At 48.0% G+C, this 22,133-nt stretch overlaps 1 protein-coding gene across 1 annotated transcript; it reads right to left on the reverse strand.

Annotated features, from left to right (window-relative positions):
* Positions 1 to 1,303: 1,303 nt before the first annotated feature.
* LOC131902219 (TBC1 domain family member 30-like) lies at positions 1,304 to 20,356 on the reverse strand (the record flags this gene model as incomplete). Its single annotated transcript, XM_059253254.1, has 4 exons — positions 20,191 to 20,356; positions 18,127 to 18,295; positions 13,414 to 13,519; positions 1,304 to 1,416 (listed from the first exon to the last, which is right to left on the reverse strand). Coding segments are annotated over exons 1-4 (554 nt in total), but the record flags the coding sequence as incomplete, so codon positions are not given.
* Between the last annotated feature and the right edge of the window lie 1,777 nt (positions 20,357 to 22,133).

Below are 22,133 nucleotides of genomic sequence, written 5' to 3' on the forward strand. Positions count from 1 at the left end.
TTCAACTGGGGGGGGGGTCCCTGAAAAAGAGAGGTCATTAAATTGGGAGGGGACTTTTTGGGGGCCCAAGAGGAGTTGGTGGAGGGAGGGAGAAGTGGGTGGCTATGATTAAAATACACCATATACATGCATGAAATTCTCACGGAGTAAATAAAAATGTATTTTTTTAAAAGCTATCAGAGGGTAAATATTTAACCTGATTCAAACACTGCACGTGTATTATACATGTATTGAACACGAAATGGAACTCCATTTTTAAAACAAGTTTTCACAGCCTTCCCAACAGAGGGTATTATCGAGCGAGCATCTGAATTTGTCCCCTTCCGACAGGGGAGGACAGACCAACGAACACACTAGAATCCCTTGTTTTAAGCTGGATTTCTCTTAGAGCTGGTGATGTTGCCCTACAGGCTCATCTCCATCCTTTGACTAGTATGGTGGCCATCTTTTATTAATTTTTTAAAACATCCATGTATTAGAGATACTCGTCTTTATTTTGTAGAAATGTATTTCCGAAAATGTTTTTTCAGTCTGGTTATGAAAAGCCTGTTCTCTTTTGATTTAGGTCATGTAGGAAATTATTTTAATGTACTTAAATCTGATTTTTCCCCCTCCATTTCTGAAATGGTTAGTCAAGTAGTACATTTCCCTCCATTCCAAAGAAGGAGGGGAATTCTTTCAGTTTTTCTTCTGCTAAGTATTTTTCTTTCTATCTTTCCTTTTGGCCACTTAACATTTCATCCACATGGAATTAATTCATCCAGATATGTGGTATAAGGGGGTGAGGCTTTCCTGACTGTGTGTCACTGGGTCATGCCCATTGGTTTTCTCTGCCAAGTTTTCATATTCTAGACTCTGTGTGTGTGTGTGTGTGTGTGTGTGTGTGTGTGTGTGTGTGTGTGTGACAGAGAGAGAGAGAGAGAGAGAGAGAGAGAGAGAGAGAGAGAGAGAGAGAGAGACTTTCTGGCTTTTTATAAAAAGTATTCTAAATCAGGCCATGTGTCAATTGGTATACCAGTTCCACACTGTTTAAATTACTGAGACTGTAAATATTTTACAGCTTTAAATAAGCTGCAGGTTTGTTACATTTCCCTCCAGTTCATGTCCCAACTTGTTTGGAAAGCACTTTGAAGAGCTCTCTTGAATCTAAGTCTATAAACCTTTGGGAGAGAGTCATTCAGATTTTAAGTACCAAGTTAGTTTGCATATATTTGAGGGCTTAATAAATATCAACTTACAATAACAAATCAAGATATTAAATCTTCCATCATGTAAACAAGGAAAAAAAAAAAAAACCACTTACCCAGGAACTGAAGTGGGTTTGATCGTGGCTGGGAAGGGTGTAATGTTGTAGGTATACTTTTCCCTCAGCTCTGCCAACTGTGGGAAAGGGAACGGAGCCATCGAGTAAACAGTCTGAAAAACAAAAGTGAAACTGTCAGGTCTTCAAGGATGACCTAACAACTGAGTCCTGTGTTAAAGGCGTGAATGTCCCAATGGGTTGAGGCCAAACAGACAGATTGCTCCTCGTGGGATACCTGGGAGAGACTTCCACTTTGGAGAAAGACAGAAGTGTAAAGCAGAGATGGGATGTAGCTCCAGCAACAGAGTGCTTGCCTAATATGTCTAAAGCCCTGAGTTTGATCCCCAGCACCACATACACATAGTGGTACAGGCCTGTAATCCCAACACCCAGGAGGGACAGACAAGAAGACCGGGTCATCCTTAGCTAAGTAGTACATTTGAGGCCAAACTAGGCTATATGAGAGCCTATCTAAACAAAATAAAATGAAGCCAGAATATTGCAGATTGGGTGTTATCATCTCTAAGCCTTGATGCAAAGTGCTCCAAAGTCTGAGACATTCAGAACACCAACATCGTGTCTAAAAAAAAAAAAGTCCACATCTGACCTCTGTAATGGGTCACAGACAAAAATAGGGATATACTCAAAATATGGTATAATACTACCTTCAGATACAAGTATGAAGATCGTATGGCATAAACATAAATTTTATGTTTAGGCCTGTGCTCCATACCCAAGGTTTCTCACTGCAGACGTGCAAACATCCCCCAAATCTGAGTTATTTCTAGCCCAAGCACTTCCAATAAAGGACAGTCAACCGGTACTGATAAACACAAGTGGCTGTCTCTACAAGGCAGCCAGCTGCACACAGCCGAGCACTCCGAATGAGGAGCTCGGGTACAGAAATCCGGGCATCTAGCATCTAGGGATGCGTTAGCTCCTGTGACATCTGTACCAAAGAATCCACATATGCCCTAAGGCCTGGCTTGTTTCAAGTGTTTTGATAATGTCCGCGGGCATTCATATCAGCTTTCTGAGGATGACTTTGTGATTGACAGCAAGCTTTCCCCAAAGATACCACCTTTTCAAAAGCCCATGAGTGAACTCTAAGTGAAAATCGCTAGCTGTTATTTTTAAAGGGAAAAGAAAAGACAATGGCAAGTTAACAAGCACATATGGTAATATTTTATTTGTACTAAAATGTGATTTGTATGTTAATAAATAAAGTTAGCCAGGGGTCAGAGCTATTAGAGCCATAGCAAAAGCCGGGCGGTGGTGGTGCACGCCTTTAATCCCAGCACTTGGTAGGCAGAGCTAGGTAGATCTCTGTGTGTTCAAGGATACAGCCAGCATTGGAGACACACGCCTTTAATCTCAATACCAACCATAGAAGACCTGGAGGTCTGGACAGACAGGCAGTAACTAGGAGGTCATGTGGTTGGGTTTACAACCAATGGAAAGGCAGAACAGAAACTCTATAAAAAAGACAGACACACAAGAAGTAGATCTCTTTCCAAGGGGAAGGACAACAGCGACAGTGAAGGGTAAGGTTTCTAGCTCTGACCTCTTGGCTTTTAACCCTGCAATTGTTTCTGTGTTTCTTAATTAATAAGACCGTTTATCTACAAGCACAGGCTGTAAAACAAAAAATCTATAAATCCAAACAAGGGAGCCGGGTGTGGTCACTCACACTTTGATCCCAGCACTCGAGAGGCAGAGGCAGAGGGATCTCTATGAGTTCGAGGTCATCTGGTCTACACAGCAAGTTCAAGACAGCAAGGATGACACAAAGAAACCCTGTCTCAAAAAGTGGGGCGGGGCAGACCAAACTCTTACACCAGCATTTCAAAACTGCGTGTCTTCCCATCAGCACGAAGAAAAGGATTCTGTTGACTCTCTTACTCCGAAGTTTTAATCGCTCCACACGCACTCATTCAACCCCTCGGTTTTCACTCACCAGCAAATGTACGTTCATAACACTTCCATTTCTTCACAGAAGCCCATCAAATGTCCTGATGAGGAGCTAGGGAAATGACTTAGCAGTTAAGAGCACCTGCTGCTCCTGCGGGGACTGAGGCTCAGTTCCCAGCACCCACGTGGCAGCGCACAACAGCCTAGAACTCCAGTTTCTGGGGAATCCAACACCATCTTTTCTCCTTCGTGGACCCCAGGCATGCACACCGTGAACATACATTCAAATAGGTGAAGCACTCATCAATATAAAATAAAAATAAATCTTTTTAAACTGTACATGCTGGTGATCCTTTGCTAGGAAAATGTTTTTAAGTGGTGTTTTTTGTTGTTGTTTTTTGTTGTTTTTCGTTTTAGCAAGGCTTTTCCTCTGGAGCTGAGATGCCGCACAGGTGGGAATACGGTGTGATTGGCTCACTTTGTAGTCCGGTGATGTTACTGTGATAATTCACTGCAATTTGGATACACCTATCCTTCTGACTGTCCCCAAACTTCACGCCACCCACCGATATACTTTATATACCAATTCAAGATCCCAAACAAGTGTTGGCTAAAATCCCTTCTCTTTGTACAAAGCTGCACAGCCTACGGAGAACACCAACATTGTTTTTAAGCCGTCTGCTCACATACACTACATGCTTGGTTATCCGCAAGGCTGAGACACGGTATAAATTTAGCAACACTACACAACTCTTCCCACACCCTCAGAAGAAACAGAAGGCTCCTCGTGGCTCCCATTAGCATAAAGTGTGAGATGACATCAGTCCCCAGCCTCTCTGGGCTTCCTGGCCTCCTCTGAAAAATGCAGGATGTTGAAACTGAGGATGGACAATTCCCTCCAGCAGGGGGCAGGTCGTTAAAGTCAGGGAGAAGTGCACGGGTGTGCACGTGAGTGTCGGTGCTTAGATTCTTAACCTGGGTCATGGAGGGGGGGGGGGGGTTGTTTGTTTTGTTTTTGTTTTTATAACAAAAATTTTTTCATTATTATTAAGAAATTTTCTATTCATTTTACATACCAATCACAGATCCCCCCTCCTCCCTCTTCCCTCCACCCAACCTTCCTCCCCCAGCCCACCCCCCATTCCCACCTCCTCCAAATCAAGGTCTCCCATGAGGAGTCAGCAGAGCCTGGTACATTCAGGCAGGTCCAAGCCCCTCCCCCCTGCACCAAAGCTTTGCAAGGTATCACACCTTAGGCACTGGGCTCCAAAAAGCCGGCTCATGCACCAGGGACCGATGCCGATTCAAGACAGGGTTTCTCTGTGTGGCCTTGGCTGTCCTGGAACTTACTCTGGGTTGTGTTTGTGTAGAGTTAGTGATACTGTGCTTAGTGTCACTCTGTGGGTCTATGTGCTCCATATAATTTTATTAATAGTGAACTCTCACGTTTGATCTCACAAAGACAGCCAACAGCTATCTCCTAGTGCAGAATTCGCTCTCTGCTCCACGCAGCCTTTTGATATGCGGGCATTTTGTATGCGGGCATGTGCAAGCCTATTTTTGGCACCCTAACATTGGACCCAAGAAGTCCCTCCTCTTAGATGTCAGTCAGGAAGAATGGAGTCAAAGGTGTCTGACCACTACACACACCAAACATCACCCCAAAACTGAGCTGAGAATCACCTGACCCTATCATTTGTGAACATTTTTGCCTTAACAACCAAGAAACTTGATTTAAGCAGTTAAGAAATTCACATTGGCCGGGCAATGGTGGCGCACGCCTTTAATCCCAGCACTTGGGAGGCAGAAGCAGGCGGATCTCTGTGAGTTCGATGCCAGCATGGTCTATAGAGCGAGATCCAGGACAGGCACCAAAACAACACAGAGAAACCCTGTCTCGGAAAACCAAAAAAAAAAAAAAAAAAAAAAAGAAAGAAAGAAAGAAAGAAATTCACATCATTTATATTTTATTTTTTAAAAAATTAACCCCCACAAAGAAATGTGATTAGCTTCCCTAGGAATTTCAAAATTGCTAAGAATTTATCTAGATGTCTCACTCATAACGAAAAACTGGGGCACTGTCTGAAGAGTTGCTCATGTTTTACTGTAGCCAGTTACATAACAGGGAATTGGAGTCCCCTAATCCAGCCTTGGGAAGGATGTTTATGAGGGAGGAATGAGCAGTGGCTGCTTCATCCCATCCCCCATCACACACACACACACACACACACACACACACACACACACACACACACACACGTCTCATCCCATCCTGCCAGAGTCAGATGGCTGGGCTCCAACCAAATGTCATCAGAGGCCCTCAGGTGAAAACACCTGACCAAAAAGAGAAGGAGCTCTGTCGGGCTCAGGTTCCCTCACTCCCTCCTTCTTCTCTGTTTTTTTGGGGTTAGTGCCTCGAAGCAGTCACCGGTACCCCGGAACAAGCTCAGCCACCACAATCCTTCTTCACACGGACACACTTATGTAGGTGAAGGTCTCACATGCCACAAGCGTGAGAACCCCTGGTACATCCATCACCCACAGCACTTGAGACGTGGAAAGCTCTAGGCAACCAACTCATAGATTGGAGATTCACAAGAGATCCTAAGTAAGGCTTCTTACCAAGTCTCTTAGAGTCCACATGCAGTACAGTAATAGAATCTTAGCGTCCAAAAGGAATTTAAACATAATCCAGCTCAACGCCCCTCTCCATCCCACAGGAACCCCTTCTGGAGCGTCACCAACAGATGGCCTCAAAGGCATTGCCCAAACACTTGGAGTTATGGGCACGCACCGCTGTGTAGGGCAGATGGCTTCCATTTCTGACAGAGCTAATTAATCAAACATTGTCCTTCTATTGAACAAGCATCAACATCCTTGACATTTCCAATCTATCGCTCATGGGGAAAATGTGAACAGTGTGGGTCCAGGGGCAGATCCTGCCTCGCGTGTGGGACGGCTGCCTCCAGATTAGTTTGTCATTCCCAAACAAGGCAAGGGTTTCAAAACACCTACAACCCTTCTAATAATTCCCCCTACATCGTCCTCAAGGAATTCACCAGAGGTACTGTCCAAAATCTACTATGATCCAGACACAGGACGTCATTAGTGTTCCTCAATCTCCCTGTCTAATACTATCAATTAAAGAAAATCAGAAGGGCCGGTGAGAGGGCCTGATGACCTGAGTTCAATTCCCAGGACTCACGCAGCAGGAGGAGAGAACTTGCTCTGGGAAGTTCTCCTCTGACCTCCACATGTGTGCTGTGGCATGTGTATATCAGCAAACACACACACACACACACACACACACACACACACACACACACACAAATTTTTTTTAAATATACAGGTGACTGATGTAAAATTCGTGGAAGGTGATGTGATCTTTGCAGGGAGGAGACGTGCAGGCCCAGTGTGTTCGTTTGTGTGTGGTATTTAGAAGGGACTAGGGAAGGCCCACATGGGAGAATCCCTGCATTCTCTTCGGCTCAAAAATAAAAACCTTGCATTCAGTTCACATATTTCACATGGAGCCGTTTTGAGTTTGCTGTCAAATCTATGGTCCGCAATAGCTGGACCAGGCGCTGATTTTTTTTTTTTTTTTTTTTTTTTTTAAAGGGTGAATGAAGAAAAGAAAGTGGCTTGAAATGGCATTTGCCGTTTCTGTCTCTAACATTCCTTCACGCCAAGGAAAACCGACAAGTTTACTCTCTGAAATACCAGCAAGTTTTTAAATAGACATTTCTATTTAGACCCCATTGAAAAGGGTATTTCCTTTTCCATTATTGACGCGTTTTATGGGAAACATGAAAACACAATGTGTAAGATTAGGCTTTGCTCGTCTTCCCACAGATGCCGGAAGAAACGCGGCTGATACGAGTCTTGCAGACCATCCAGAGCCGACAAACGGTGCTCCCTCTACGTTCTCAGAAGACGGAGTTAAAGGGCCGCCCTCTCTCCTCATACCTAATTAGCAACTCAGGCTCCAGCACGGCTTTCCTTCCTTCAGGCAACATTTAAACTCTCAGGGAACTGACATGTGGCTTATTCTTATGAGGCTTTCGTTTTTCAGAAAGACATCTTTAGAATATGGTGTTGCAGCTGTCAGGAAAAGCATTCATTGGGCCAGGAGTCAGGGACGTGGGTCTCGGTCCTTCGTCAACTACTAAACAACTGAGAAACTGGCAAGAGGCTCACATTCCAACCCCTGGTTCCTCTCGAGGAAGCAGCAGAGTTAGAGAAGTTGTGACCTTCAAGCTTCTTTCAAAGCCAGTGTTTTTTTAATCCCCACCCGCATTAGAAGAACCTACTGACCAACCTTTGCGTTGAATACCTTCCTGAGATGGTTCCTATGCACGGTCACTTTGAAAGCAATTGCAAATTCAACATTTCTACAATTCTGTGTCTCCACTGAGCAACCAGCTACATGTTTAGCACTCCACTGGGCGCTATAGCGAGTGTAACACGAAGCCTCTCTCATTAAAGGATGGTTGCCTTCCCTAGAAGGTTCACACACTTCACAAAAGAGCAAACAATACCAAATAACCTGCCATTCATGTTCAATCAATTGTTGAACATCTTCCGTACCAAAGATGTACCAGAGGAGGAGGCTTCATCGGGGAGGGCTGAGGTAATAGAGATGGAAGACCCCGGTAGACTAAAGAATTGTCCTGAACGGGAGGGACATCAGCAGGAACACAGCCTACAGAGGCGTGGGTGAGGACAGAGCCGTAGCTTAGAGTGAGCGATCCAGTTGGGAAGCAGTGTAGAGGACCACCGATAAGGTACGGGGGAGCCAAAGCACACCTTCCTCCCTCGTAAATGCTACTTTCCTGTAAGTCGGAAACTTGTGGGTTACCCATGTTCGCCCACGGCGACATCTAGTCAAGGTCACTTCGCATGGACTGTCTCTGTCCCATCCTTCTCCTCACCCTTCACCATCTCCCTCACAGCCCTTCCCGGCGTCAGATCAACCTTTTCAAATCCACGCTTCACAGATTTTTCCGAATAATTGACAGGAAACACAACTCAGGCCATGTTCCTGCTGCACTTAAAAATCCTTCAGATCTACAGCTCCTGGTTTTTGCCCAAAGAGACCCTATGACTGCAGGAAATACAAACACTGACCGAAAGACAGAGCCAGGCTCCCTGGCCACTCCCATCACCCAGTTCCCGAAGATCAAACCCTGTGGTGCCCCTCACCAGCCACGCATCATCTCAGTACCATCCTTTATTCCTGCCGCCCCCTCGGCACTGTTAAGAGTTACAGTGATGTATCTGGTTTTCAAGTTGACAAGGGGTGGACTTGTTAAGCTTCGTCGTCATCAATGTGATTAGATTTAGGACCACCCAGGAGACACACCTCCAGATGTGTCAGCGAGGATGTTTCCAGAGAGCGTTTAGCGGAGGAAGGAAGGTCCATCCTGAATATGAACACCACCGTGCGTGGGCTGGCATTCTAAACTGAATAAAAAGAGAAAGGCAGTGCCCCCTCCTCTCTGCTCCCTGGTCCTCCCAGATGTGAGAAATTCCAGCTGTGTCTTCCTGACCACAGGAACTCTGTGAGCCTGCCCTGTCATGATGTACTGGACCCCATCTAAATGAAATAAAACTTTGTCTTAAGTGTCTTTTTGTGGTCTTTATCAAATATGCTGGCTGTATGGCAGATACAGGAAAATCAACCAGCAGAGCCACCAATGGCCTATCGTCTCTACACTGGGGGCTTCAGTCTGTGTCCCTGTCACTGTGACGAACATCATAACCAAAGCCAACCCAGAAAGGGCTGATTTCACCACACAAGGTCACACAGCCCTTGGTGGAGGGAAGTCAGGGCAGGCACTTGAGCAGAAACCTCGAGGCAAGAACTGAAGCAGAGACCATGGAGGAACACTGCTCACTGATCTGCTCAGCTTACACTTTTATACAACCTAGAACCACCCACTCGCGAGTGGCACCACCCACAGTGGGCTGGACCCTCCCACATCAATCCTTTATCAAGAAAATGCCCCCAAAGACTTGCCTACTAGAGGCCAGTCTGATGGAGGCGTTTTCTCAATTGAGGTTCCATCTTCCCAGATGATGCTAGCTTATGTCAAGTTGATAAACACACACACACACACACACACACACACACACACACAGATGTGCTGTGACATGTATGTGCAACCCCATCATACAGGAACAGGGCTAGATAACTCCTATTAATCTTTAAAGATAAAACCAGACATTAATTCCTCACGGCAGCATCTTCTAACTTCATCTCCCTTCCCCCACTCCCTCGGGGCCTGGGAATTAATTCTCCTCTTCGGTCCTATACACACCTCTCAGTGCACAACGTCAACTTCCTCATTCCACATGTGTCTCCAATATCTAAGCCCAGGACCTAACTTTTGGGGATAGTCAATATGGAAGAAGTTCCGATTCGTAGGACAATATAACGACCAATTGACCAAAGGAGGAAGAGGATGATCACTCTGGCAGCAAAACGCTGACTGTAGTGGAGCTGAGGGACTACAGGAGGGCCATCCGCGATGAGTTTTGTTCAACTCAGCAAATGCTGACTGAACAAGAAAAGGCGGAAAACAAACCATGGATTCTCAATAAACGCTTGCTTCAGGAATTAATAAGATTTCTGGGCAACTCTCATCTCTCAAGGACAAAAAGCTAAGCACGGGCCCTGTCCTCAAGGAACGGGCCATACTACAGAGGAGATCAGGTGCAGTCTTAGACACGGTAGAACGAGGTCAAGCTCTCGTGGGAGGCGTAAATGAAAGCATGAAATGGGTACTTCCAGCTTAGATGACGATAACGAGACCTCAGGAAGGGCAGAGGCTTCTGAAGAAAGATAGTGAGGTCAGGAGAAGCAAGACTGTACAGGGACTCTCTCTGTCTCTCTCTCTGTCTCTCTGTGTGTGTGTCTCTCTCTCTCTGTCTCTCCTCTCTCTCTCTCTCTCTCTCTCTCTCTCTCTCTCTGTCTCTCTCTCTCTCTCTTCTCTGTCTCTCTGTCTCCCTCTCTCTGTCTCTCCTCTCTGTCTCTCCTCTCTGTCTCTGTCTCTCTGTCTCTGTCTCTCTGTCTCTGTCTCTCTGTCTCTGTCTCTCTGTCTCTGTCTCTCTGTCTCTCTCTGTCTCTCTGTCTCTCTCTGTCTCTCTCTGTCTCTCTCTGTCTGTCTCTCTCTGTCTCTGTCTCTGTCTCTGTCTCTGTCTCTCTCTCTCTCTCTCTCTCTCTCTCTCCCTCTCTCCAGGCATTGGTTCCGAACAATCTGACCCAACATGGGGAGGAGAGGCTACTAAAGGAATGAACAGGCACTCTGCTCGAAAGGGAGAACGTGGAGAGCAGGGGATGATGTGTCTGTGCTGCTCACAGGCAGTGAGGAGCCCCTGGTGCTTCATGGGAAAGAAGGGCTCGTCTCTCTCCAAATCCTGCTTTGAGCACATGACTCTTAGCAGTTTGGTAGGACTTAAAGGATTTCATGCATGGAAAATGCCAGCCACGCAACTGGGCTACAGAACAATGCTCAGTAAAAGACGCCTCCCTCTCAGAGAGGAGAGCACAGACCAGGATATATGAGAAAGGCTAGAATCAGAGCCCAGCCATCGGGGTCAGGAGGAAGAAAGAGGGGTAAGATTCAATGGCGCACGGAGATTCAAATACGGATGCCCAGGGAAGTTGTATCACACTGTCAGCATTCCCAATAAATCAGACGGGTTCAGCTAGGAGCAAGAGTTCCTGAGAAGGGGCTGTGGTACCAGGAAGTGAGTAGAGGAATAATGCTCATGTCTCAAGCCCTAAGTCAGTGTCCGAGTCTTAATTATATGGTCTGTCGGCTGAATTCCAGCACCCAAAAATGACCAGAGGCAGGGAATCCAACATGAAGGTGACCCCAAGAGAAAGGAGAGAGAGGAAAAGGAAATATATTCCAAGGACAGCTCGGGATATAATCCAGAGTTGATCAGGGACAAGAGGGAGAGACAGGAAGATTAGAGGGGACCCAAGTACCCGAGGCGAATGAGGGCAAAGTGATGTCCCAGAACCTAATGAAAAAATAACCAAACCCCTCATGTCTCTCACACTGAAACTTATAATTAATACATGATACTACCATTCATAAACCAAGACGCCTCTCCATTTCACCCATAGTAACTCCCTTCTCCTCGTAAATACATCATCTGTAAGTCTCCCTTTAACAGGTCTCGGAAGTCGGACCAGCAGGATGGCTCAGCAGGTAAGGAGGCTTGCCGCGCAACTCTGACACGCTTGGAACTCTTGGCGGATGGACAGAAACAACCCTTGAGGGCTAGCCTCTGACCTCCACGAGCATGCCATAGTATGCACATGCCTGAGCTCACGCGCATCATACGCACATCAGACAACAGCTTCCTTTAATCTCAGAATCAGATCCTCACTGAGCACCTGATGATTTTGGTTTTCCCCCAGGTTGTTTTTTACCTTATACCTAAGCACGTCTAGGGAACAAATACTCATTCGTTTCTTCCTCTTGTGAAAAGACTCTTATCAAACTATAAATAGATTCTTGGCCAACGGAAAAACGAAGTCGGAGGACTGGACGATACGTTCCCCGAAGGTCGGGTATCAGAACAACATCATCTGTCATTCCCTTGGTCTTGGGTTCCCATGCCCACACTGCACACACTGCCCACACTATTCACACTGTTTACACTACCCACACTGCCCACACTGCCCACACTGCCTGCACTGTTCACACTGCACACACACTGCCCACACTGCCTACACTGTTCACACTGCTCATACTGCCCACATTACACACACTGCCTGCACTGTTCACACTGCCCACACTGCCCACACTGCCCACGCTACACACACTGCCCACACTGTCCACGCTGCCCACACTGCCCACACTGCCCACACTGTCCACGCTGCCCACGCTGCCCACGCTGCCCACACTGTTCACACTGCCCACGCTGCCCACGCTGCCCACACTGTTCACACTGCCCACGCTGCCCACGCTGCCCACGCTGCCCACGCTGCCCACACTGTTCACACTGCCCACACTGCCCACACTGCCCACCCCACGCTGCCCACACTGCCCACGCTGCCCACACTGTTCACGCTGTTCACGCTGCCCACGCTGCCCACGCTGCCCACGCTGCCCACACTGCCCACACTGCTCACACTGCCCACGCTGCACACGCTGCCCACGCTGCCCACGCTGCCCACGCTGCACACACTGCCCACACTGTTCACACTGTTCACACTGCCCACACTGCCCACGCTGTTCACACTGTTCACAGTGTCCACACTGCCCGCACTGCCCACACTGTCCGCACTGCCCACACTGCCCACCCCACGCTGCCCACGCTGCCCACGCTGCCCACACTGTTCACACTGCCCACGCTGCCCACGCTGCCCACACTGTTCACACTGCCCACGCTGCCCACGCTGCCCACACTGTTCACACTGCCCACACTGCCCACACTGCCCACACTGCCCACCCCATGCTGCCCACACTGCCCACGCTGCCCACACTGTTCACACTGTTCACACTGCCCACACTGCCCACGCTGTTCACACTGTTCACAGTGTCCACACTGCCCGCACTGCCCACACTGTCCGCACTGCCCACACTGCCCACCCCACGCTGCCCACGCTGCCCACGCTGCCCACATTGTTCACACTGCCCACACTGCCCACCCCACGCTGCCCACACTGCCCATGCTGCCCACACTGCCCACGCTGCCCACGCTGTTCACACTGCCCACACTGCCCACACTGCCCACCCCACGCTGCCCACGCTGCCCACACTGCCCACGCTGCCCACGCTGCCCACGCTGTCCACGCTGCTCACGCTGCTCACACTGCCCACGCTGCCCACGCTGCCCACACTGCTCACACTGCCCACACTGTTCACACTGCCCACACTGCCCACACTGCCCATGCTGCCCACACTGCCCATGCTGCCCACACTGCCCACACTGCCCACGCTGCCCACACTGTTCACACTGCCCACACTGCCCATGCTGCCCACACTGCCCACGCTGTTCACACTGTTCACAGTGTCCACACTGCCCACACTGCCCGCACTGCCCGCACTGCCCACACTCCTCACACTGCCCACACTCCCCACACTGCCCACACTGTCCGCACTGCACACACTGCCCACACTGTTCACAATGCACACACTGCACACGCTGCCCACGCTGCCCACACTGCACACACTCACCTGCATGAGTTCATGGCTCTGCAGGAGGTCGTTCTCCAACATCTCCTGGGTGAGACGCCCCATGGTGCTGTAGAACTCATCGGCCGTTTCACAGCACTCTATCTGCCTAGACGGAAAAAAAGGACTCGGTCAGGGCGTTCATGCTGCACAGCAGATCTAAGACCACCTGCCACCTCTCCGCTCGAGTCGGTCCGCAGAAGTATGAAGTCTTGCCCCACTCTTACAGTGTAGTCTGCTGTGGAGGAAAGAGTAAAACCACCAAGGGCAAGGTGGTCACACATGCCTGTCACACCAACCACTAGGAAGGCTGACTCAGGAAGATCACTGAAGCCCAAGAGTTCAAGACCAGCCTAGGAAACACAGCATGACCTAATTTAAAAAAAAAAAAAAAAAAAAAAAAAAGACAAAACAAACCAAACACCCAAAGCAATTTTGAGGTAGTCATTACAGAATGAGTTCCCATCTTCCCTGCACAGCTCCCTGAGCCTCACAGCCCCACAGGGTGGCTTTATTCGTCCCACGTGATACATTCGATGCATCAGAATACACACCAGTGACCAGAAGTCAGAACCACAAAATTGGGAACTGAAAAGCAATTACCCCCTGTAGAAAATTAGTCGGTCCTACTCTGCAGGGATACGGTGAATGGGCTGAGTCCAAACCACAGTCGAATTAAAGAGCACAGGAACTTCACATCGGTCTACAGATCGTTTTCATAGGCGTCACGGAATTCTTCTCAGGGAGGTGGCTGTCACCTCGGAAACTAGGAGACCGGTGAGATTTTAATCTGTCTTCTCAAGAGGAGGAGAAGGATAACACAAGACAGGGGCCTCTGGGTGTCTCTGGTTTCTCTGTCACAAAGGTTCTTGCACGGTAGGATGATTCTATTTGCCGGCTAACCATAAGGCATGTTCTGACAGGCACTAATGTTGGGCAATTTTCACAGTCATTAAAGACAAATGTAATGAGAAAAATCTCAGGCTCAAATCCCCTCGGCACCACCGTGCAACTAAGGAAGTGAAATAAAGTGAGGAAGGATGATTATGAAACACGGCAGAGCAAGTGGATATGATAAAAAATGGTTATGCTCACCCTGGGGGTAAAAAAAAAAGGGGGGGCGGGGAGGGGGTATGCTTGGGATGAGTTTTGGAAAAATGCTCTGTGGCTGCCATGGAGGAAGAAGCATTGCAAAGACTCCATGCAGAAGACAGCAAGGTTGTCTGGGGGACCTCTTTGCTGTTCCCCAAGACCAAATGATGTCGCTGGGAGGGAAATCATTGCAGAGCCAGAGGGAGCTGGCGAGCGGCCAAGGCAGAGAGCTGCACACCAGAGTGGTCCTATCTAACTCCTAAGCCTCTTCAGGACACAAGTGACCCAGGAGTTTTGTTTGTTTGTTCATTTGTTTGTTTGTTTTTTCGAGACAGGGTTTCTCTGTGTAGCTTTGGTGCCTGTTCTGGATCTCCCTCTGTAGACCAGGCTGGCCTCGAACTCACAGAGATCCGCCTGGCTCTGCCTCCGGAGTGCTAGGATTAAAGGCACGTGCCACCACCACCACCCGGCGACCCAGGGGTTTTTAATAAGGGGTGATGGAAGAGCCATGCCCTTGGCAAGGTTGGCCTAGGGGTGGCTTAGTATGTTTGGGCACAACTACCAGGGCTGAAGAGGACATTTGCCAAGTGTGAGGAGATGAGTGTGCCAATATGGGAAGTCACAAAAGAAAGACAAAGAGACGCTGTAACCGTGAGGTGGTAGAGAGTGCAAAATGGTTCTGCTGAGAGGAAGGAAGGGATTCCGAGCTGCAGAAACAAGGCCAATAGAGGGGGTCCCCTCAGACAACAATATAAGGCACATGTGTTCACAGACCCGGGGTTACCTACACACCGGGGATGTTTTCCGGTGCTACATCTGTGAGCAAGCTTCACAGGCACTGGAGTCCCAGCTCCACTTCTCATTAGCTGTGCGACTGTGAGCGAGTTAATTAACCTTCTCGGGATGATTTTCTCACTTGAAAAGGCAGGGAGGAATAATCTCCCCTGCTCTGCGGGGTTATTGAGGGAACCAAATGAGATAATATACTCAAGCTGCCTACTGTGACAGGCGCTGTCAGCCCTGGATGGATGTTGGCGGCCTCTTCCCCTGCTCCTCACACGTCGCAAGCTGAAAAGATGTATCATTATCGCGAGCAAAACTGATGCATTTACAGCTCATCCACAGGAGCCATTTCTGAGCATGGGGATTTGCATAAAGCACCAATTCTAGACCCAGGGTGCCTTGGTTCAAAACGGCGTCTCCCACTTACTAAATGGGTGACTTCAGGCACTTCATTAAACTCTGCGCCTCGGTTCTCGTGTCTGTAAAATGAAGGTGGGCTACAGCCCTGACTCAGCAATGAAGAGGGCTTCCTGAGCTCGGTCCCCAGCACCCACATTAAGGAGCTCGCAACTGCTCGAAGAGGATCGGGCGCCCTCTTCTGACCTCCCTGAGCATCGGCTCGTGTGCACTTGCACGCAACATACACACATGCATCCAGGCACACCTACACACACAAAAATACACACACATGCACACAGACACCTACAGACACGCATACACACACACACACACACACACACACACACGACACATCCATGCACACACGCACATAAAATAAATCTTAAAAGGGAGATGGTAAAATAACAAACTGTATGGGGTGACGGAGAAGCATGAATGAGCTAACACATAATTGCATCTTACTAGCTCCAATTATGATTTCACCGGCGACAATCCCGCCACCACCCAGGAAGAAATTCTGATGTGACAGAAAGTGAGTCGAGGGGGCAGTAGGATCGCCCCCTTCGTTCCCGCCTCATCACTGAGGACTAGCGGCAAGCGACCAGCACCGACCCATCATACAGTCCAGCACTCTCCCCCTCAATGCTCTAGACAACTGGACCGGCATACTCAGAAAGCTAACAGGACAGAGCAAGCCGGAAATACATGAGTACAGAAAGAAGTGCATACAGGGGAAGTGAAAAGACAGGTAAATGGCACAGCAGACCTCATAGAGGTGGATTTGTTGTTGCCTTGCCTGGAAATCATCATAAAATAAAGACAAAAAGAAGGCAGGTAGCTCTGTGATTTTACAAATACATATATTAATGATTTTTTTTAAATCCCCGAATTGATAGTTCCTGGATCTCTTCTTGTAAAAAACTCTTTCCAGAAACAAGTTATAAATAAAAAAAAAAAAAAAAAAAAAAAAAAAGGCTAGCTAAAAACTTTACAAAACGGAGCGGGCAGGATGGCTCAGTGGGTAACGACGCTCGCTGCCAAGCCCGCCAACGTGAGCGCCGCCCTCGGAATCCAAATGGCACAAGAAGAGAACAGACTCCTGTCAGTGTCTTCTAACTCATACACATACGCCACGGTGCCGTGCACCCATGCACGTAAAGACACGTAAATAAGTGTCATTTTAAAAACACTTAACAAAATACTGCCAGTGGTTTATTAGTTTTCTGACATGTTGTCGTGGCTGCCTACTCGAGTCCTTCACTGGAAATATCTCCGCTTCTCAAGTTGACTATAAATAAGCAGAAACATGCCACCTTTCTCTCTACGAGTAAGGGGAGTAAGTGAAAGCTGGTTGGTATCTTGTTCTGGCAGGACCAGATTTGAGCCTCTAAGTAACTCCTCATGAATGGAAGGGAAGCAGCTTAGATTGTACTATTAGTGAGCATAGACACACCTTCTCCTACTCACTGTACTGCATAGACACACCTTCTCCTACCGACTGTATAGGCATAAATATACTTGACTGGACAAGCATAAACACACCTTTGTAGTGGGTAGCTGTTCCAGCTTTGCCCTGGAAGTACTACCCCTCATTGAGGCTTCTGATAACTGTCACGCCTACGAGGCGGGGCCGAGAGAGGAGCCCTTAAGACCCGAGATCCGGATGGGCCAGCTCTCTTGGTTCCTGGATCCTGGACACTGGAGGCAGACTGAGCAGAGTTCTCCAGAGAACACAGCCGGACTGCGCTTCACCTTTTCCAGATCCTGTAACCTATCTCTTCACTTGTTTTAAGTTACCCCACAAAATAAACCTCCCTTTTAACTACGTGGAGTGGCCTTAATATATCCACCATTACACCTTCTCCTGCTGACCAGACAAGCATGGGTACATTCTGTGCAGGGAATCTCATTTGATTTTATCACAGCTCCCAAGGCAGAACAAAGTAAATAATAGAGATGCATAAACAATCCGAGAGCCAGGTGTGGTGACGCACACCTATAATCCCAGCACTTGGGAGGCAGAGATGGGGGATCAGGGGTTGAAGGTCATTCTCCCCTTCATGGTGAGGTGAGGCCAGCCTCCGCTAGATAAAACACTGTCTCAAAAGAGAAAAAGAAATAATCCCAACTGTGAGGTGCGGCAGCAAGTCTGACTATTTCTTTCCAGATACTGCAGCTTCTTCTCTAGCTATGGCCCCTTTTCTCTTCCACAGGAGTGTCCAGAAAGCCTCTGAGGAAGAGGGGCAGACACTGTGGAGAGGACCTGGAGGAACCTGCCCGGCCCGGAATGGATCCCCTTTCTCCCTGAGAAACCGACGAGCAGCTGAGGTTCCTGGAGGCTAACACAATCACAGCAGCTCACAGCTTTCTCTTTCGTACACATGTGTGCTCTACACCGAAGGGCCCAAGGAGGGCCGACCCCAGAGCACAGCCAACACTTACTCTCCCAGTTTTGCCCAGATGGCCAGCGACACCCTCAGGATGATCTCTGAACCTTCAAAGAAGACGGAGTCCCAGATCTTCAAAACCGTGTGGTTAGGGAGGCACGTGGCGAAGAGGGTGAGGAACCACTGCATCGTGAAGACGTTGGTGAGCGGGGGCTCGTATCCACCTGAAACGAAACAACACAGAAGTCCTCCAGAAATGAGATCTGTAGGGCGCACGGTGTCCACCCAAAGAGTGCTGTTTCCTGGCTGCTTTCTTCACACCCCTTAATGGCTCTTTCTTCCTTTTCCCCTCCCGTGTTTCTAGAAGAAACATTTTTAACAACAACAACAAAAAAACTCCAAAACTTGAGAGTCATAAATTCTTGGCCATACTTTAGAAATCTTTACCTGAACTAAATCTGGGTCTACAGATTGAAGGCTGCTTAAAATTAAGGAGAGAGTTTTTCTTATCAAAAACATTGTAAATACAACAGATTATATCTCCTCAAAAACAAATGCTGGGTCTGAGGGTAGAACATAGTACTCACCTGGCACCTCAGAGACCCGGTTCAAACCCCAGCCACACCACCCAAACAAAAAATAAAACAAAAAAATGCCAGCAGACTTTCAAAATCGGATAGTCCCACATTAATTCAAATGCAGCTATTATAACTAAAATCACTTATAATAAATTACTTATCTCTTAAGTTATATAATTCCCAGATCACAATTGAATGAAAAGAAAATAAGCTGGAAAAGTTCCAAAATATTTAGATGTTAAACAACTTTAAACTTTAAAATATTTTGAACTTAAGTGATACACAATTTTAAAGACAGATCTAAGGCCCAGCCCATTTGGAAATTTCTGAATTCACTAAAAGCTCACCACCCCTTCCCGGTTCGAGTGACTATAAATGTCTGTTGGATTTTTAGATGGTGCTTCCAATGGCAGTCAATAGTACAACTAGCTAAGGATAAGTAAAAACAAAACAACAACAAAACCATTTCCTTCTCTCCTGGGAACAAATATTTACGCAGAGACTAGAATCTGAGGTTATTCCTGGTGACCAGGAGCAAAAGAACTTGAGGAAAAACTTGTACTTCACTAGCCTATGTCTGCCACGACCGTGAAAACAGAACTATAGCACCACCAAACCACACATTAGAGACATCCAGCTAGCTCAAAAACCTCCAGAGCATTTGAACAACTAGATCTTCAAAACCCATTAATACAGCTAGACAGGTTGGTGCAAATCTGTAATTTCAGCACCAAGAGGCTGAGGCAGGGGGATTTCTGTTAAGTCTGAGGCCAGCATGGGATACAGAGTGAGAACCTGTCTCAAAAACAACAAAATCCTTTAGTGTGCCCCCCATTATTTTATTTCACTTCACCTCATATGAGGGGGGAGGTTGGGATCAAGCCTAGGGCCTTGACACATGCTGGATAAGCACCCCACTGAACTGCTTTACATGTGTAGACCAGGCCACATGCAAAGTACAATCTATCTACCACAGCAACTGCCATCACAGACAGAAGCTCAGCAAAGGCGGACATCCGACTACTCTTCCCGGTGTTCCGAGAGGACACAGTTGCAGAAGTTGTACCAAGTAGGCACATTAGAGCTAAGAGGAGCCGATGACCTGCCAATGACCCCCAAAGTCACTCTTCCATGACCTTACTGCTCCTGCCAAGGTCATGGTCTGGGCCAAACTGCGCGGCACCTGCAGCTCAGTTTTAAGGAAGTCCTGCTGATGCCAGTTTAGTTGAACTGAATAGGAAGACATGTGCGCCCTGTAGAGTTCGACCGATTCTATTGGTCAACAGACCCTATTAGCTGCTGATCCGGAACTGGCGGTGCAGGGGTAGGCTCTCAACCAGCCACCTGCCCGTGCCGACTCCAAGTTTCGGCACGTGGCCCTACATATTTTCAGTCCTGTGTCTATTCTGTGGGGATAAAAGGACTTGATTACACTGCTGTCTTTAAACAAAATACCTAGCAACCTGTGCCTCCTCCACCCAGAACGTAAACTCATGCATAGAGCGGAACCGGAAACGTAACGGCCGCGAGCCATCTTTTACCTCCGCTTTCTTTGTTTGCCGTTCTCTGCAGAGCGTCCAGGTGCTGAGACAGCTCGGGGAGCTTCATTCTCAAGAGGTCTCTGAAGACGGCCATATCCACAGACAGTGCCCGGAGGTTATTGACAAAGTAGCTCTCAGGGAGCACCTTATCAATCAGGTAGATCATAATCTAAGAAAAAAAAAAAAGAAAACAGGACGGCTGCAGAGACCCACCAGGATCTCAACAACACGCCCAAAAGAAAAAGCACATCCAAAAAATAGGCAAAGGCAGCTAGCCGAAGCGCACATGCGTCAGAAACCAATTCAGGACTCACCTACACCCCCCTGCAAGGAGCGGGCGGCATAATTATCTAAGTAACCCAAAGTCAGCTGTGCTGTGAAGTTTCTAGAAGGGCTGCCAGACCTGAGCTCACCCCATATGGAGCTGTGATTACACAACCCTCAGCCTCATGGAGAAATGAGAACGCCCAAGCTCCCCACATTCGGCAGGGCCCTCATATCCTGGCTCCTGGATGTCGCCGGTTTTACAACCTGGATAGGAAAAACCCAAGAGCTGGCCTGTCATAAAAAACACCCACACTAAGGCAGGCCTTGCGAGGCACTCATGGCCACCTGGGCTATCCGAGCAACTGTCGCCGGCTTTAGAGAGCATAACCAGGCTTTGTGGTTTGCAACTTCAATTTTTCAGGTCTTAGCTCTGTAGGTAAGGGCAGACTCCCGAGAAATCCCTTTGTAGACTCCCATACAGGATAGGCAAGCCCAAGGAGCCACAGCTTTGTTACATTAGGACAGGATTTACCAGGTAAACAGATCACCTGAGAGGCAGAAGCAGGGGTGTGGGGGGGGGGGGGGAGGTGTCCACCCAGTCCCTGGGGAGGAAGGGCCAGCCTGGGGGAAGGGAAGGAGTCAGAGGCTGGCAGAGTAGATTCCCAGTAGAGCAGAGGGCTCCGGTGGGTCATCGAAAGATGAGGTGGTAAAATGGAGAAAAACTCAAAAGGTCATAATCCGCACACCGTGACACTTCTCACCTAAGGTATATGGCACTGAGAAAATAGATTTATTTATTTATGGTGTTGGAGACCTAACCCATATGCTAAGCAATACGAAAACTCCCAAGAGCTAGCCTGTCATAAAATGCCCATGGGAAGGAAGGCCTGGAGATGCCCTCACTGCCACCTGGGATCCCCAAGCCCATAGACTAGGCCTCTCATATTCCAGGCAATCAACTTCGCTACTAAGCTGCAGCCCAGCCGTAACACACTGATCTCTTTAAAGCTTAAAAAAAAAAAAACCTTCAATTGTGCTAGTAATCCCTTTCTGTGGAAGGTGCATGTTTACATGCACATGTGAAGGGCTGAGGATGACGCTGGATGCCTTCTTCAATCATCTGCACATCAGATACTGAGGCAGGGTAACTTGTCTGGCTAGCTAGCTTGTTCGCTCAAGGACTGCCTGATTCTGCCTCCAACACGCGGGAGTGACGGGCAGGCCACCACATCCATTCCACTTTTATGTGAGTTCTGGGGATCTGAACGGCTTCCCTCACCGAGATTTTCTTTACCTGCTGAGCCATCTCTCTAGCCCCAAGTATGCTGGTAATTTTATAACACAATAAAATCCTCGGTCTAAGGTCATCTCAAATTCCGACATGAAGTCATAGGAGACCGCCCCCCTCGATCCAGGCATGGCTGGATTCCAAAAACCAAACCTTACATTATAAATTAAGATGAGGAAGAAGAAATAGGAAGGAGCACTTCTGATTGTTAACGAACACTTCTAAACAAAGCAGCTACAGAGGAAAAGTGTGGTAAGTGCCGGGGAAGAGGAAAAGCCACTGTGTTGTAGAATATTAGAACTGGGGAAAGGTGTGTTACATTTGTTTAGCTGTGGAATGTTACTCCAACTGTGTGAAGGTGTGTTCCTTTTGTTTGTGCTGCATTTGT

This window comes from Peromyscus eremicus, unplaced genomic scaffold, assembly GCF_949786415.1.
Source record: "Peromyscus eremicus unplaced genomic scaffold, PerEre_H2_v1 PerEre#2#unplaced_3954, whole genome shotgun sequence".
Classification (NCBI taxonomy): domain Eukaryota; kingdom Metazoa; phylum Chordata; class Mammalia; order Rodentia; family Cricetidae; genus Peromyscus; species Peromyscus eremicus.